The sequence below is a fragment of the Mustela lutreola genome, chromosome 3 (genome assembly GCF_030435805.1).
Source record: "Mustela lutreola isolate mMusLut2 chromosome 3, mMusLut2.pri, whole genome shotgun sequence".
Taxonomy (NCBI): Eukaryota; Metazoa; Chordata; class Mammalia; order Carnivora; family Mustelidae; genus Mustela; species Mustela lutreola.
The window spans coordinates 68556190-68575636 of NC_081292.1; the positions used below are offsets into that span (position 1 = coordinate 68556190).

Sequence of the window (19447 nt, forward strand, 5' to 3'; positions counted from 1 at the left end):
TTTGGAGAAATGCCTATTGTCTATTTTTAAAGTGTTTATTTGTCTTTTCATTCTTGAGATGAATTCTAGTATCATGTATTACACTGGTGGTTTTTTTTTTTTTTTTTTTTAAGATTTTTTTTATTTGTCAGAGAGCACAAGCAGGGGGAGTGGCAGGCAGAGGGAGAAGCAGGCTCCATGTGGCACTCATACCCAGGATTCTGGGATCATGACCGAGCCGAAGGCAGACACTTGACAGACTGAGCCACCCAGGCATCCTAGTGATTTTCATATTTTGAATCAACCTTTCACTCCCAGGATAAATCCCAGTTGGTCATGCTATATAATCTTTTTAATATGCTGCTGTATTCAGCTTGCTGGGATTTTGTTGAGGTATTTTGTGTGTGTATTCCTACAAGGTATTTTATAGTTTTATTTACAGTTTTCTTTCATGTGGTATCTTTTTCTGGTTTTGGTATCAGGGTAATAACTGACTACATAAAATGAGCTGCGAAGTGTCTGGATGAGTTTGAAAGATTGGTGTTGATTATTCCATAAACATTTGGTAGAGTTAACCAGTGAAACTGTTTGGTCCAGAGCTTTCTTTGTGTGATATTTTCTGGTTTTAATTTAATCTCCTTACTTATTACAGGTCTATTTTTCCTTCTTGGAGTCAGTTTTGATAATTTTATTTTTCTAGGAGTTTGTCCATTTCATTGAGATTATCTAAGGTGTTGGCATAATGTATTGTTGATAGTATTTGCTTATAATCCTTTTGTTTCAGTCAGATTATTTTTTTAAAGATTTTATTTATTTATTTGACAGAGATCACAAGTAGGCAGAGAGGCAGACAGAGAGAGATAGTGGGAAAGCAGTCTCTCTGCTGAGCAGAGAGCCTGATGGAGGGCTCCATCCCAGAACCCTGAGATCATGACATGAACCAAAGGCAGAGGCTTAACCCACTGAGCCACCTAGGCACCTCTGTTTCACTCAGGTTTGCCTTAATGTCCTTTTATTCCTGATTTTACTAATTTGAGTCTTCCTTCTCTGTTTTTCTTAGTTTAGCTAAAAGGAGTCTCCGTTTTTTGTTTTTTTTTTTTTAAGATGTATTTATTTTTTTTGATAGAGAGATCACAAATAGGCAGAGCGGCAGGCAGAGAGAGAGGAGAAAGCAGGCTCCCTACCGAGCAGAGAGCCCGATGGGGGCTTGATCCCAGGACCCTGAGATCATGACCTGAGACAAAGGCAGAGGCTTAACCCACTGAGTCACCCAGGCGCCCCAAAGGTTTATCAGTTTTTTTTTTTTTAGATTTTATTTATTTATTTGAGAGAGAAACAGTGAGAGAGAGCATGAGCAAGGAGAAGGTCAGAGAGCGAAGCAGACTCCCCATGGAGCTGGGAGCCTGATGAGGGACTCAATCCCGGGACTCCGGGATCATGACCTGAGCCGAAGGCAGTCGTCCAACCAACTGAGCCACCCAGGCGTCCCGGTTTATCAGTTTTGTTGATCTTTTCAAAGAACCAACTTTTTTTTTTTTTTTTAAGATTTTATTTATTTATTTATTTATTTATTTGACAGAGAGAGAGAGAGAGAGAGATCACAAGTAGGCAGAGAGGCAGGCAGAGAGAGGAGGGAAAAGCAGGCTCCCTGCTGTGCAGAGAGCCCGATTTGAGGCTTGATCCCAAGACCATGGGATCATGACCTGAGCCGAAGGCAGAGGCTTAACACACTGAGCCACCCAGGCGCCCCAGAGGATTATCAGTTTTGTTGATCTTTTCAAAGAACCAACTTTTTAGTTTTGATTTTTTTTTTCTATTTTTTCCCTGCCATAATCTTTATTATTTCCTTCCCTCTGCTTTCTCTGGGCTTTCGTAAATTAGAAATTAAGGGTCCTGACTTGAGATTTTCTTCTATTTTAATGTAGTTATTATAGCTTATAAATTTTTGTTTAACCACTGCTTTCTCTGTATGCATCAGATTTGGTATGTGGGGTCTTCATTTTATTTCTCTCAAAGTATTTTCTAATTTTTCTTGTGATTTCTTTGACACATTGGTTCTTATTTATGAGTTTGTTTTATTTCCATATATTTCTGAATTTTCCAAATTTCCTTCTGTTATTAATTTCTAATTTCATTTCATGTGATTTGACAACATTGGATGATTTCAGTCCTTTTCAGTATATACAGGCTTGTTTCATGGCCTATCAGGGTCTGTGGTCTATCCTGGAGAATGTCCCTGAGAATGTGTACACTGTTGTTTGGAGTATCATAAGTTGAAATCTGTTGAATTCTGTTGCTTTATCCTTGCTCATTTTCTGTCTACCTAGTCTGTTCATTTTTTTTTTTTTTTTAAGATTTTACTTATTTATTTGACAAACAGAGATCACAAGTAGGCAGAGGGAGAGGGGGACGCAGGCTCCCCGCTGAGCAGAGAGCCGGATGCGGGGCTCCATCCCAGGACCCTGGGATCACGGCCTGAGCTGAAGGTGGAGGCTTTAACTCACTGAGCCACCCAGGCACTGCTGGTCTGTTCATTTTTGAAAGTCAGATATTGAAGTCTCTAACTCCTTTGTATGTCTGGTAGAGTCCTTTTTTTTTTTTGGAAAGATTATTTTTAGTGGGTGTGAAAATCTAAGTGACAGAATTTTCTTTTTCTTTTTTCTTTCCTTTTTTTTAAACACCACACTTTAAGACCTTGCTCCACTGTTGTCTTCCTTGCATTGTTTCTGTTTGGGATTCTAGTTTGCTTATTTGTGTTCTTCTCTATGTAATATATCTTATTTTTCTCACTCTGCCTACTTCTTTTTTTTTTTTTTTTTAAGATTTTATTTATTTATTTGACAGAGAGAGAGAGATCACAAATAGGCAGAGAGACAGACAGAGAGAGAGATGAGGAGAAGCAGGCTTCCTGCTGAGCAGAGAGCCCGATGCGGGACTCGATCCCAGGCCCCTGGGATCATGACCTGAGCCGAAGGCAGAGGCTTAACCCACTGAGCCACCCAGGCGCCCCACTCTGCCTACTTCTAAGAGTTTCTCTTTCATCACTGCTTTTGATCTGTTTGTTTATAGTGTTCCTTGGTATAATTTTCTTCATGTTTGTTCAGCTTCTTGGATCTCTGGGTTTATCGTATACAGCAAATTTGGACAACTTTTTTCTATTATTTCTTCAAATATTGTTTCTGTCCCCCTTCCCCTTGGTCTTTCAGGGATTCCTATTATACATATTCAGCCATGTGAAGTCTCACAGCTTGCTGATATTTCTGCTCATTTTTGCTTTTTTCTTCAATTCTTCCCCTCTTCTTTAATTTTAGTTTCTGTTGATACTTGCTAAATTTTTCCTTTGCAACTATTTAACTTCCTGTTAATCTCATTCACTGTGTTTTTTTTTCCTTTACCATTGACACTGTTTTATTTTATTATTTATTTTATTTTTTTATTTCAAGTAGGTTCCATGCCCAACATGGGGCTTGAACTCATGACCCTAAAATCAGGAGTTACATGCTGTGTAGCCAGGTGCCCCTTATTTTATTTCTAGAAATTTGATTTGGGTCTTTTTTATATCTCTTTAACATGTTTACTTATACTTTATCTATTTGAACTTACAGAAGGTGGCTGGAATAATTTTAATCTCCTTACTAATTTAATCATCTGTGGTTTTTTTGAGTCTATTTTTATAGATTGATTTTGTAATTATAGATTGGCTTTAAAGAGTCTGATACTTTTTTTTTTTTTTTTTTTTAAAGATTTTATTTATTTATTTGACAGAGAGAAATCACAAGTAAGCAGAGAGGCAGGCAGAGAGAGGAGGAAGCAGGCTCCCTGCTGAGCAGAGAGCCCGATGCGGGACTCGATCCCAGGACCCTGAGATCATGACCTGAGCCGAAGGCAGCGGCTTAACCCACTGAGCCACCCAGGCGCCCTAAAGAGTCTGATACTTAACAGACTGAGCCACCCAGGCACCCCTGTAGTTACTTTTCAATCCATTTTTGCCTTGGATCCCATGTTTGAGACTTGATATTCAGGTGGATATGTCTGATAGCAAATGAAAATAAAGTCCTCTTGGAGATACACACCTGTGTTCTCCATGGTCATAATGGTTGAAGTGATGGGAATAGTCTGCTGAGAGATGAAGCTGAAAAAAAAATAATCACTTAGTTTTAGGCACTGGACCTTGGCGACAAGATGAGACAGATAGACTAACCAGTGGTCTAAGTAGTGTATTACTAGGAATCAAAAAAACATTGAAAGGGGTATGTTTTATTGTGTTGTTAGAGGAAAATGACAACTAAAAAGAGGGTATTAGCCCTTGAGAATGCAGTGGTAACCATTGAGAATGCAATAAATGATGGAGGTGGTGATAAAGTGCTTTAAAAAGTAGTGAGTCATACACTGAACACTAATTCTAACATCAATGTATCGGAATTATCCTCAGAGACTTTTAAGCTAGAGCTCAGGTCAGCAAACCTTTTCTTTAAAGGGCCAGATAGTAAATATTTTAGGTTTTGCAGGGCATATGGTCTTTCTTAAATCTATTAACTCTGCTATAGTATGACATTAGCCTCAGACTAATGTCAAATGCGTGCAGCTGTGTTCCAGAAAAAACAGTGGTAGACTGTAGTTTGCTCACCCTTAAGCTAGAAGAACCTCTGCTTTTCAGCAGTTTTTATATATATTATTCTGTATTATTATTTTAATAATATTTAGTCTGTATTATTTCTGTATTATTATTTTCATTAAGGTTTAAATTAATATTTGCTAACTTCTTCTTCTTTTTTTTTTTTTTAAATTTGACGGAGAGAGAGATCACAAGTAGACAGAGATGGGGGGGTGGCGGGAGCAGGCCTCCCGCTGAGCAGAGAGCCTGATGTGGGGCTTGATCCCAGGACCCTGAGATCATGACCTGAGCTGAAGGCAGAGGGTTAACCCACTGAGCCACCCAGATGCCCCTGGCTAACTTATTTCTGATAAAAATTACTAAAACTAAGTATTGGTAATGAAGTTTGAAAAAAAAAATCCAGCGGGAATTATTAGCCTGTTGATCTTATAAAATTTAATAAACTTGACTGAACACCCCACAAGTATGCCCTCAAGAATGAGTCCGTAGAACTGAAATAGGGATTTTTGCTACCCATCCCCACTCCTCTGCGGCACCCCCATGATGACTTCTGTGTGGTTTGAGTTGATTTTTTTTTTTATTTTGCCAAATTTTTAAAATATTTTGCCAATTTTAATAATAATTTGTTTTTGTTTTTTACCTTTTCAGTCTCGGAGAAATCTCTGTGAAGAGGCTTTGTTAAAAATTAAAGGTGTTATTAGCTTTACTTTTCAAATGGCTGTTCAAAGATGTGTGGTGCGGATCCGTTCAGATTTGAAAGCAGAGGTTAGTATTTTAAATGGCTGAATATGCTTGAGGTTTTAAGTAAACAAATCCTTGTTCAAAATTGTTCCTTTTAATCCTGGCCTAGGCTTTGGCATCAGCGATAGCATCAACCAAGGTTATGAAGGCTCAGCAAGTTGTGAAAAGTGAAAGTGGCGAAGAGGTAAATGCTTTCAGTTTTCTTTGTACCTAATTGACTCCTAATTATTCTTTATGGCTAGCAGATTGTTAGTATTTTCAGGCTGTAGTTGCCAAATAAACAGGAGTATGATTGGGTCAGATTATCTTAATGTTTTTTGGCTAATAGTTAACCCTTTTAGAAATAGAAGTCTTGTGGATTTCAAAGTCTGTTCTTATATTTTGTGGGTTTCAGAGTGTCTTTATCTCAGTGGAGACATCTTCCTAATTTTATATGGAAGTAAAGGTTATCTAGTTTCCTTACATTGGTTTTTATTTTTTATTTTTATTAGTATTTTTTAAAAGATTTTATTTATTTATTTGACAGAGATCACAAGTAGGCAGAGAGGCAGGCAGAGAGAGGGCGAAGCAGGCTCCCCGCTGAGCAGAGTACCTGATGCGGGGCTCTGCAATCATGACCTGAGCACCTGAGCACTGGAAGGCAGAGGCTTAACCCACTGAACCACCCCCATACCCCTTACATTGTTTTTATAGTTTTAGTTTTTGTTTGTTTTTCTTACATTGGTTTTTAAATACTGTCTTTCTAACCTTAGTTTTGCTAATGTAAAAAATAAGGGTCTGTTCTCACCATGGATAGGTAAATATAGTGAAAATCTTAGCCTCTTGCTAGTTTTCCACTAGGGAAAACAAATCTGCAGTTCTTTAGGGTATTTATCTTCCCATGGAAAGGAGATTTAGTGGCCCTTCAGGGGCCCTAGGTAGCCAGATAACTTGCTTTTGTTTTCTTTAAATAGACAAGAATTGCATGTTTATTCCTGGAGCCTCAGGAGAAAAGCATCTTAATTTTCATGTATATTTCTGCCTTTCTGTGCTCAGCATTTGGGCCTACCTTTATGTAAGAGGAAGATTTTTTTTTTCATTTTTCATTTTTTATTTTTTATAAACATATATTTTTATCCCCAGGGGTACAGGTCTGTGAATCGCCAGGTTTACACACTTCACAGCACTCACCAAAGCACATACCCTCCCCAATGTCCATAACCCCACCCCCCTTCTCCCAACCCCCCTCCCTCCAGCAACCCTCAGCTTGTTTTGTGAGATTAAGAGTCACTTATGGTTTGTCTCCCTCCCAATCCCATCTTGTTTCATTTATTCTTCTCCTACCCACTTAAGCCCCCATGTTGCATCACCACTTCCTCATATCAGGGAGATCATATGATAGTTGTCTTTCTCTGCTTGACTTATTTTGCTAAGCATGATACGCTCTAGTTCCATCCACGTTGTCACAAATGGCAAGATTTCATTTCTTTTGATGGCTGCATAGTATTCCATTGTGTATATATACCACATCTTCTTTATCCATTCATTTGTTGATGGACATCTAGGTTCTTTCCATAGTTTGGCTATTGTGGACATTGCTGCTATAAACATTCGGGTGAAGAGGAAGATTTTTAAAGGAATAATACCCCTGAGAAAAAACACAGTGATTACAATGAGGAGTAAAGTTGAACTTTAACTTAAGACGTATATATCTGGGGCTCCTGGGTGGCTCAGTGGGTTAAAGCCTCTGCCTTTGGCTCAGGTCATGATCCCAGGGTCCTGGGATCGAGCCCCGCATCGGGCTCTCTGCTCATCGGGGAAACTGGCTCCTCCTCCCTCTCTCTTCCTGCCTCTCCGCCTACTTGTGATCTCTGTCTGTCAAATAAATAAATAAAATCTTAAAAAAAAAAAGTATATATTTTGTCAGTTAGGATGATTTTGTAGTAACTCTTAACATGTCTCTGTATCAGATGCTGGTCCCATTCCAGGATACGCCTGTGGAAGTCGAACAGAACACAGAACTGCCCGACTACCTGCCTGAGGATGAGAGTCCCACAAAGGAACAAGACAAAGCAGTGTCCCGGGTCGGTTCACACCCAGAGGGTGGAGCCAGCTGGCTCAGCACAGCTGCAAACTTTTTATCCAGATCATTTTACTGGTGACTTCACTTTGGGTCTCAAGGACTGTATGAACCAACAAGGGGCCAGTTTTCCATTGTTGTGGTGAACTGTCAAGTGCAATTTGCAATAAGTTATCATGAAAAGTTTTTAGATTACATGATTGCGTATGCTGCATTTTACATTTTATTGGACATTTTGCCCCATTCAGTGGTAAAAAGGACAGAGGCTACAGGTGGATATCTTTGTTGATGAAGGTATTTTGGTTTTGTTTCCTTTATTTGCCTCACTTTTTTAAAAAAAATGGGTCCACTGTTAAACCAAACATATATATGTGCAGCTTTACATTTTATTTTACGTGAAGCACATGATTAGGAAAACTCATTTTCTCCTCAAGCCTCAGGACCTATCTGAAGAGAAGCTTACTTTTTTTTTTTTTTTTAAGTTCAAGTTGTGCATGAATTACTGAACATTTTTCTCTGCTTTTCTTCATGAAAGATACTTGCTTTGGTATTCTTCACTGAAATTGAAAACCTTTCTCATTATCCCCATTTTGTGCCTTTTTTATTTTGCCAACCATGTTTATAGGAAGAACATTACTATAGAGACATTTTGTGAATTAAAATATATCCATATGAACATAGTAGTCCCCTAAAACCACAAGTCTACAAAAACTTTGCAGTCTTACTTGTAATTTTAATAGGATCAACACAAAATCAGCCAAGAAGAAGGAAACGTGTTTATTAGCAAAGTACTGTTGGAAACTATTTGAATGTGATCAGCTGTGGTTCCAGTTGACTATTATTCAGTTTGGTTTATATCAGCTCTTAAGAGTTCCGTCCAGCATAGTACTGGAAGCAGCTGTAGGTGGTCTCTAGGCCTTACTTTGTGGTCATATACTGTCCCTTGCTAGGTTAAAAAATAGTAAAGAACTGACAAACTTGAAAAAAGAAAACAAAAATTGAATGCCTATAATGCCATAGTGCCATTTGGTAGAGTCTAACCTTAAAACATGAATTGCTTGGCATCTGCCTATTCGGTAGGCGTTTCCTTGTATTGCCTTTTGTGAATTTATTATGAACATGCAGTCGTACTGAATGAAAAAAAAAAGACTCAAATTATTGCTTATAAAGAAATAAAGCCAGCATTGGTCCACTTAATCTTGTTCTCATGTCCAGCCAGAAAAAAAGAACTTCAGTGAAGGTAAGATAAATAAATATAAATATACATACATATATATTTTTTTGGTAGATAAGAGCTAATTACATATATGTAATGCTTTATTAAATTTCTGAAATATTTGGCAACTAAAATTTTCATTTTTGAAATCCAACTAAATCCAGATAAATTTTAGTGCTAATCTGATTAAGAAACTAATATGGAGAATTTGACATTCTTTTTCATCAACATTTAGAGCTGCTATTTTATTGCTTGTGGAGAATGTGAAGTGAATATTGGACCCTGGAGGGTTTCCTTGCATTTTCATCGCTTCTCTTTTAGAGAGAATTAAAAGCATCCAGTGTCACTGGAAAAAAAAGAAAAATTATTGTAAAATACTTCACCAACTAGAATCTTGAGTTCACGACCGTCTGGAGGGAGGGGTAGTGAGGGGATTGGGAATGATAGTTTTCATGTGTCTGGGCTCTGATTCAGATGACATGCACAACTGAAAGTAAAAGCTTTCAAGGCGTGTATTGCTTTAAATGCATAATACAACTTGCTGCCAGAACCAGATGTGTTGAAAATGAAAACAAACCCACCTCCTTTCAATAGCCATTAAAACAAAGTTTACTGTTTAACAAGTTTGTATTTTATTTTGCATTGCCACACATCTGCCTATTTAAAAAACTACATCTCTTTGGTAGTAATGGTTCAGTACAAGTAGGTATTACAGCTTGATGTCTGTGTGTTCTAATTCTAAGTGTTCTTTTATTCCAGGTCTTATAGAGCAGTTAAGGCAACTGTAACAGCATTTTTTGAAATATATTGTAAAATAATAAAAGGTAACATAATTAAAATTGAATGGATATTGCATTTTTGTGGTATAAGCATTATTGATTACTCCTGAGCCTGTTTGTATCCACAGTGCCTGGCACCTTCTGGCTCCCTGCAGGTGCGTTACCCAGCTCATTCCCATGCATCTTCCCTTCATTTCCTTCCCGCACCACACCTGCCTCTCCCTGGGTTTGGATCAGCTTCTCCTGTACATATACTCATTGTAGCATATATCGTATTAGATTGAAATTAGATTTACCAGTGTTCCCTCCTGGCTTAGCTCTCTGAGAACCGAGAGAGTCTGTAGCTGTTAACTGGCTAGCAGTAACTGAACAAATATTTTTTTAGGAGGATGAACAAAGAATTTTTCTTGGATCAGTAAAAATAAATGACAGGTACTTGTTAACTTGTTGGGTGACTAGGGAAAATGTCAGGTTGTATTGTTTTAATTTTTTCTGGCATGTTTGTTTCTGACTTATTGTTTCTGACTTATTCTGACTTTAGCAAGTTTCTTCATTTGCTTTGTCATTTGGTTTTTATTTTTCAGAAAAGTGGGAGAGGAGCATAATACTTGCTCTGTTGAATGAAGTTAAGGTTTGCTTATATCGTGATTCTTACAGAATTGTCATAGGAGAAATTTATTTATTTATTGTTTCAATATCCTGTTTTATAACTTACTAGCTATATAATTTTAGGTAATAATGTAGTCTCTGAGGTTTTTCTTCATTAATGGAATGGAGATAATTCTTCTACTTTATGGGATCATTATTTGAATCTGCTGAGATCATCACAAGTAACTTGAAACTAAAATCTTCTAAGTTTAAGGTGGAATTACTCTTACTGGAAGTTTGACACGATTCTCTTCTTACGCTCGATTCCAAGTGAGACACTATACCTTTGTAAACACACGTTATCTGGCTCCTCAACTTTCTCTATGCAGTTGAGGGTATTTTTTTGAGGGTTAGTTCACAGGTATTTGATTTTTATCTGAATGTCCCTTGACAAATTCATCTGTTGTCAGGATTTCAGTTACCCTTGTGTCAGTAATTTCTAAATCTCCACGTACTGTCATCTTTGATAGCTCCCCTTCCCTTCACCATACCTATCAGATACAAAATCCGTGAGTTTTTCTCTTAGAACCAAGCTCATGCATGCAGTGGACTTGAAAACTAAATCTGTCAGCACCATGCTAAGTCCTTTACAAATATTTAGTCCTTTAACTCTTAACAACCATAGGTAGGTACTTTTGTGTCTGTATTTTACAGATGGGGAAAATGAGGCAGAGAAATAGTAAGTAGCTCATTAGTCCCAGGTGACAGAGCTCTAATAAATGGTGAAGCCAGCATTCCAACCTAGACAGTCTGGCTCCCAAGTCTCCAAAGAGGCCTGCGTCTTAGGTCCTGCTGCTGTACCTTTCTGGTTCTACTACCACCATTCCTATCCAGACCCTCACACCTGAATCTTGTCAAGTGACTTAACTCAGGGGTCTCATAGCAATCAGAAACTCTGTCTGGGCACCAAAAAAGTCTGGTATATGAGAGAAGTGAGTCTGGTTATACCACAACAAAGGAAAACACATAGTGCTGCTGGCCTGTCTAAAGAGGGAAACCCATGTTTGCCGCTTGTATTGTGGACTTTTAACAATGTGGAGCTTCTGGACGTTGTGGCTGTTAGAATACTACCTGTGCCACAGACAACACCTCTGGGCCAGAAATTGGCTACTTTAACTTCCAGGGTGGCTACATTCTAATCTATCAGATTAATCTTTTTTTTTTTTTTTTTTTAACTATCAGATTAATCTTAACAGTATTTTTGTCATTTTCTGCTGTGATGGACTCTGGCTAGTTTGACTGCTTTGTCTAGCACCAAAAATGTCATGAGAGTTTAGCTACCAATGAAGTCCTTCATACATTCTATAGTATAATTACAGACTTTCTCTATGGGAGGCACGGTTGTTTATCTGTTAGGAAATGTCTGCTTTATTTAGTCTTGTCCATTTTTTATAACTGAAGTATTTTGTATTCATCCTACACTCTAAATCTTTGCTCATACTCTTCTGATTTGGAATTTCCTCCTCTGTACTATTTCTCCTTTAAAAGTCTTCATTATGGGGGCGCCTGGGTGGCTCAGTGGGTTGAGCCGCTGCCTTCGGCTCAGGTTGTGATCTCAGGGTCCTGGGATCGAGCCCCACATCGGGCTCTTTGCTCGGCAGGGAGCCTGCTTCCTCCTCTCTCTCTCTCTCTGCCTGCCTCTCTGTCTACTTGTGATCTCTCTCTGTCAAATAAATAAATAAAATCTTTAAAAAAAAAAAAAAAAAAAAAAAAAAAAAGTCTTCATTATGGGACACCTGGTGGCTCAGTGAGTTAAGCCTCTGCCTTCGGCTCAGGTCACGATCCCAGGGTCCTGGAATCAAGTCCTGCACTGGGCTCCTTGCTCGGCAGGGAGCCTGCTTCTCCCTCTACTGCTGCCACCGCCCTTGCTCGTATTCTCTCTTCCTCTGTCAAATAAATAAGATCCTTTAAAAAAATACCTTATTATGAAAATAAGCTCAGTATATTATAGAGATGAATAAAGAAAGCAAGTCCTCTGTTATCCTACAACATAATATCAGTAACTAAACATTTTTTTTTTATTTTTTTTTTTTTTAAGATTTATTTATTTGTCAGAGAGAGAGCGAGCGAGAGCGAGCACAGGCAGACGCAGTGGAAGGCAGAGTCAGAGGGAGAAGCAGGCTCCCTGCGGAGCAAGGAGCCCGATGTGGGACTCGATCCCAGGACGCTGGGATCATGACCTGAGCCGAAGGCAGCTGCTCAACCAACTGAGCCACTCAGGCATCCCAGTAACTAAACATTTTGATTTATTCTCATTTGTTTTAATTTGTTTCGGTTGGTAAGAAATGTACATTTAAATTTTCTTTTCCTTTTTTTTTTTTTTTAAAGTAAGCTCTACACCCAGCATGGTGCTTAAACTCACAACTCTTGGAGATCAAGAGTCACAGATTCTACTGACTGAGCCAGCCAAATACCCCTACACTTTAAATTTTTTAAGTTTTCAAAATAAGTATACAGTGAAAAGTGACTTTATCTTTGAACTACCAAACCTGGTTTTCCTAACCAGGGATAGCCATTATTCCTAATTTTGTGTGCCCATCAAGAATATTCTATAAATTTACCACCTTTTTCAAATTTTCTCCCCATATATGTGGGAATAAAATGCCTGGCACCTTAATTTTTTCGCTTAAAGTGTATCTTAGAAATTATTCTATATTCTTGTACAGAGCAGCTTCGCCCCACTCAGCTTCACAGTATTATATTAATGTTCCACCATTTATTTAGCCAGTGTTTTGACTGAAGTCATTTGCTATTACAAATAGTGCTGTTAGTATGTCTGTAGAGTAGATTTTTAGATGTAGAATTGGTACACCAGAGCCTGTGAGAGCTTTTAATTTTGATAGATTCTGCCTCCTTAGAGAGTATATCTGGTTTCTTCTCTCACCAGAATGATGTGAGTTCCTGTTTCCATTCAGCCTCTCCAACTGTATTATCCCATATTTAGCCCTTAATGATCTTAAAAAAAAAAAAAAAAAAAAGATGTCCTCTGAATGAGAGTTAGCTCTTTTATATATTTAAGAGCTGTTTTCCCCCCCTTTGAACTTAACTTTTCTTTTTTTTTTTTTTTTTGGCAGAGAGGAGAAGTCATTTGAGTTTTTTTTACCTGATTTATAGAAGTCCTCATACTAAACAGATTTGCCCATTTCTTTTTTTTTTTTTTTAAGATTTTATTTATTTATTTGACAGAGAGAGAGCATGAGTAGGCAGAGAGGCAGGCAGAGAGAGAGGGGGAAGCAGGCCCTTGCCAAGCACAGAGCCCCATGCGGAGCTCGATCCCAGGACCCTGAGATCATGACCTGAGCCAAAAGCAGAGGCTTAACCCACTGAGCCACCCAGGTGCCTCTGCCCATTTCTTTACTAAAAAATCTTTGCAGCACACACATTGCAACAGCATTTCGCGTTGCTTCTTAAACAAATCCTGTGAACAATTTTCACCCCATGATTCCTTCTTCCTCTTAACTGCTGTCTTAACTTTTTCGTTTTGGACCTCTCATTTATGATCCATTACTTTTCCTGAGTATATTCTTACTGGAATCAAGATCCTTAAGGGGAGGGAGTGTTTCTTATGTTTTACTGTTTGCCACACTACAGAGCATAATACAGGGCAAAATAGTGTTTGCCACACTCCAGAGCATAACACTACAGAGTGTTTCTTATGTTTTAGTATTTGTTACACTACAGAGCTGAGCATTTGGGGAGTGTTTACAAATGAGTTATGGTGGTGGGACAATTATAATAGTATTTCTATGTTGAAGGCATGGGTATTTAGTACTTTGGTTCAGATCTTGTCTGGATTTTAATTATTGCATATCTGTGTTGCTGCTCACTGCTTGTTAGTAACATTTATCATTACTTGAGCACATGCTGTGTTTCAGGCTCTGTACTGGGTCCTTGTGTTACCTTCTTTCATCATCACAGTGCTTCCATGAGGAAGGGTTTTCATACTTATTTTACTGGAAATAAAGTAACTGGAGTCAAACACAGCTACTGAATATTGGGGTTGGGATTTTCCTTCTTAGCGACCAAATAGTTGCCCGAATAATTGTTAGATATTTTTCATTTCTGCTCTTTTGGTTGTACATCTTTAGGGATTTTTATTGTTTCAGATCCAAATTATGCTGGTTTCAAGACTGCTGTAACCTGTCCTATTCTTCTGATTTACCTGACACTTACTTGTAGTTCAGTTGACATTTTTAGTCTTCAGTCAATGCATCATATGTTTTCCTTATCCTAAATTACCAGATTCTAGTTTCCAGAACCGGCCATTCCATGGAGCCCTCTTTGGCTGTCCATTTTGGCCCTTGCCAATCTGTCTCCCAGTTCTTTAAATTCTTTCAGCACTTAAGACGTCTGCTGTACATTTGACCACTCGTATCATTTGTCTCTTCATTCCCAAATGTGTTCATTTTGTGGATTATGACAGCAGAGATTGCTTTCAAAACTCACACTTCCTCTTCTGTACTGCTTCTTACTTAACCGAGCCCAAAGTGAAGCCTGACCAAGCCTCTCATTACTGCTGTTCTCAGGACCAGCCTGTTGGCCGAGGTGCTTTGCAGCCCTTACTGGCTCAGAAACCCTTATCTAACCTATTCTCTTCTGATAAGTTTCATGTGAAAATATAAGTTGTAAAGGTACCCATTTTTTCATGTTTACATATTTCAGGTAGGAAGATAATTTGTTAAGATGCATTAAGAATAGTGTGTAGTCTGTGCTAACAAATATTGCAGTGGGGGCAAAAATTGGGCAATATAGGGCACCTGGGTGGCTCAGTGCGTTAAAGCCTCTGCCTTCGGCTCGGGTCATGGTCTCAGGGTCCTGGGATCGAGCCCCGTGTTGGGCTTTCTGCTCGGCAGGAGCCTGCTTCCTCCTCTCTCTCTCTCTCTGCCTGTCTCTCTGCCTACATGTAATTTCTGTCTGTCAAATAAGTGAATAAAATCATTAAAAAAATTTGGGCAATATAAAATACACTTCCAGAAGAAAAAGTGATTTTGTGATTGGGAGAAAAAAAGGAAATTTTAGGTTAAGATAAATGAATTAGAAGACCGATAGGTTAGTAAGTACTGCTGAATGAATTAAACAATGGTAGTAGGAAATGAAAGAAGATAGAAAAGGGGAGGAAATGCCTGGAAAAGCAGATATACCAACCTTACCAATGAATAAAAAAATAGTTATAGCAAATGTAGATGAAAACCCTAAGGCAGACTGAAAATGTTGACCCAGAAATCAGGATTCAGTTTTAGGAGATAATCCATGTGACATAGCATTAAAGCAAGATGTAACTAGTGGGAACAAAACCACGTGTTTCCAGTCCATTGAGATAAGAACAATTTAATATTAAATTCAGTAGAAAACTAGCTTATGGATGATAATGTATAAAGATACTTCTGGGTGAAGATATTTATAGGGCTGGATATAAGGACTACTAGTCTTGTAAACTTCTTGTGGAATCAGAATGTAGTAAAATTCTTAGAGATGACAATTTATGAGAATCTTCTCACTCTGTGACTAAATAAGTAGCAAGTATAGCAAGTAAGGTAACAAGTTAAAATGCATTCCAAATTAAGATCCTGATCACCAAGTGATTAGTAATTACCCAGGATGAGAAAGCCGATCAGTGCTTTTTCTTCAGTATATGATTTCCTGGTGTTGAAATAGCAACAAGCCAAGCAGATGTTCTCTTACCTCCACAGAAGTTATGTTAGACATACAACTTTTATATTCAAGAAGTTATATTGGAAATAAAAAATGAAGGTACTTCCCTTACTCTTTATGGTATTTATTTCTGGTTGGTGAAGCTCAAAGGAGACAAAGTGATAGAGTAATGCCAGCAATTACCAACTCATGCTGAAGAGAGCCACAGGCTTCTATTAAAGTGTAGTGCTTACGGGTATTTTTCAGTTACATCATTAAAATCAGTTACTAAATACTTGAAAACCTATATTCTCCCAGTCCTGGTGCTTATTGGAGGGATTATGGACATAATCCTTCATGAGGCTCACTGTCCACTGGGAAGGAAGATCGTGGAACGGATAACAACAAATGTGATGTACCAGGAAATAGTACAGAAGGTTTGGGGAACCTGATATTGGTGGGGAAAGGGTGGGGGGGGGGAGTCAGGGTAGGTTTCTTGGAGAAATTAAGATTTTTTTTTTTTTTAAGATTTTATTTATTTTATTTGACAGAGATCACAAGTAGGCAGAGAGAGAGAGAGAGGAGGAAGCAGGCTCCCCGCTGAGCAGAGAGCCCAATGTGGGACTTGATCCCAGGACCCTGAGATCATGACCTGAGCCGAAGGCAGCGGCTTAACCCACTGAGCCACCCAGGCGCCCCAGAAATTAAGATTTAAACCAGAACTTGAACGGTGAGTGGAATTAGTTGGCTGAGTGGGGCAAGGAGAGCATTCCAGACAAAGGGAACAGCTTTATGAGGCTGGTGTATGGAGGCTAAACTGAGACTGGAATGTTGGGGGAAGCCAGATTAAACAAGATTATAGACCTTTTGATTTAGTCCCTGGATATTACATTTCATCTCCTAATGTAAGTAGTTCAGTTGCTCTTAAGTATTTGTACACTAATAAACAGTGACCTTTTCTGCTTTGCAGTCACTAACCATTCATTTGATCGCTAGTATTCATTTGATCTTCGCAACAATCCTGTAAAGTCTGAAAAAAAGGACTTTACATATGAAGAAATTGAAGTTCGGGTTTGGTAGTTTGCCAAAATGAGCTTGTTTAGGCTGTAATGTGAAAAGGGGAGAAGAGTGGATCTGAGGATACTTTATTACAAGGGTATTTCTATACTTGAAATAGACTGGCAGTGGTTGCTTGGCCTTGGGGAAGTAGCCGTGGGCATGGAGAGAGGTGACCTATTTGAGACCTTTCTAGGTAGTATCGTAGAAGAACTTGGTGGTTCCTTGTGAGAGGAGATGCCCAGGATTGTCAGCCGCTGCCGTTGTGGGCTGCACTGATGAGATTGTGGGCAAGGATGTTAGGGATCTAGACATGTGTGCTTTAAGATGGGAGAGACTGAAATGTTGAAATACTAACGGGATGGATTCGAGAGAGATGAGATACAGAAAAGAGAGCAATATAAAATGAGGTTCAGAAGCAAGTGAATCCAGAGTATGGGTAGAAGGACTGGCCTTTGATAGATGAACTCCTCTGGGTCCTTCTGTACAGCTGAATGAGGACTTAGTGGACTGACCCATTCAGACATTACTTATATTACTATTCTTACATCCCTAGTGGATTAAAAAGGCAAGGGGAATGGTTTTGTCTTAAGTCTATTTAAGATTAAATCAGGATAAGGGGTGCCTGGGTGGCTCAGTTGGTTGAGCAACTGCCTTCGGCTCAGGTCATGATCCTGGACTTCCAGGATCGAGTCCCGCATCAGTCTCCCAGCTCCTTGGGGAGTCTGCTTCTCCCTCTGACCTTCTCCTCTCTCATGCTCTCTCTCACTCATTCTCTCTCAAATAAATAAATACAATCTTAAAAAAAAATCTAAAAAAAAAAAAGATTAAATCAGGATAAGCATGTGCTCAGTCTTGATAATAGTCACTTGTATTTTTTATATTAACATGGATGAGTTTCTTTCCATGAGGCATCATCAGATTCCTAGATTACCATCCACTTTCTCTGACCCTTTCATTTGACTTTTGCATTTTAATTCAGAGGGTCTCAACCCTGTCTGTATGTTAGGGTCACCGGCACACTCTTAATAAATAGCATTGTTCATATCCCCATTTCAAACACTTGAGCCAGAGTCTCTAGGGATAGGGCAAGAGGCGTAGGTGGTGACTGGTGAGGGTTGGGGAGTGGTGGTTGTTTCTTTGTTTAAACAGCTTTATGGTAATTCTAATATACAGTCAAGATTGAGAATCATGACTTCGTTGATACACTTTTAAGATCTAAAGATCTTAGGAGAGCTAAGCTTTTGCTTAGTCTAATAAAGCTTCTTTTCTCCAATCAGCTGGTTTCAGAAACAAATTAAGAGAGCAAGCTTAAACACAATTTTTTTAATTGTTGGCTAAATATCTTTGCTATTTTATTAGTTATCAGCTTTGTATGGTTTTTCGTGTGCTCGTTTTGCCCTTGTACTTGTGTCCGGTGTGTTTCCTATTTTGGATGTCCAGATACTCTGTCTTCCCTACATAGTTTCTGGTACGGTGCTGCCTATTTGGTATTCTTCGTAGCTATGGAGTTTCTAACCTTGAAATTTTCCTTTATTTTAGCCCCCAGTATCACATGTTCTGAAATATTTCAACACATACACCCCAAAATGTTTGGATTCTCTAGATATCCACCATCTAGGCCGTGATCAAAATAAAAAGATACTAAAAAGTCAAGTCAGAGTTTAAAAATTTCTCAAGGCACTGCTGGGCAGAAAGCTTAAATTTAAGCAAATGAATACTTAAAGTGGATATAAAAATTTTAGAGCTAGCAACTATTCAAAAGCATAAATGTTTTAGGATGAGGAAGCCTCTGATAGTTGTAGTAAGCTTGCATTGTATTTGGTATCTGTTATAAATTACAGCTTCTATTATTACATCAACATGGAATTATGTTAGTCTGTGAGTCTTGGTTAATGGGTGTCACACATTTCCTGTATATTTATAAATTCTCCAAATTAAAAATATTAATCCAACACTAGAAGCAAGAATGTCATCAGTAGAAAGGCAGCTATTTTATATGACTTATTAGTAAGTTATGGCTATTATTTTTCTTCACCTGATTCAAAGGAATGCACAGGATATGTTCATGTAGACTATACCCATTAGTGCTTACTGTAGAGGAATGGTATTGACAATCTAATTTCAGTTGTCTACACTTTCAAAACAATGAAGACATATCACTTACCATAAAATAGAAATAGCAACCATTTAAAATAGTTCAACATTTATTGTATCATTTACTCTATAGAGGCAATCTCATTATTACTGTAAATATAGCCAGTTTATGTGCATATGTAGATGCAGGGATCCATAATGTACATTGCAATTTGTAACAAATACACAAATGTAATGCATATTTTGGATTATTTTCAATACAAGCTCATAGAAAACAGATTCTGTGGCTGTGTGCTCTCTAAGGAGTGGTTTTGATTTCAAGACTTGAAAGTTTTTAAATGAAATTTTGCCTCCCTCCCCCTTTTCTTGCAAATGAATTATTGAAGAAAAAAGTATGAAAGCAGATTGATGCTGTACCCACTTTTGAGATTTCAGATTCACATGCATTTTAATAAAAGTCTCCATGCAGTCTTAATTCTTAAGGTTAAGGCTTTCTGATTTGGAATTCATATACATAATAGTGCAAAGGTTCTGCGGTATATCTTTGTGATATGTATAGGCATAACAATTTTCCAAAAGTAAGTCTGGAACTAATGTATAAATGTGCTCTATAAAATCAGTAATAT

The 19447-nt window shown here is 38.2% G+C and overlaps 1 protein-coding gene across 2 annotated transcripts in view; it reads left to right on the top strand.

Annotated features, from left to right (window-relative positions):
• Positions 1-9454, top strand: part of ARMC1 (armadillo repeat containing 1) — a 36555-nt gene extending 27101 nt beyond the window's left edge. For both annotated transcript variants that reach the window (XM_059166347.1, XM_059166348.1), the window contains exons 5-7: positions 5243-5359; positions 5445-5519; positions 7285-9454. In XM_059166347.1, coding sequence (XP_059022330.1) covers positions 5243-5359; positions 5445-5519; positions 7285-7476 — 384 coding nt within the window. In that variant the 3' untranslated portion in view covers positions 7477-9454. The remainder of the gene's footprint in view (positions 1-5242; positions 5360-5444; positions 5520-7284) is intronic.
• Positions 9455-19447: the final 9993 nt, after the last annotated feature.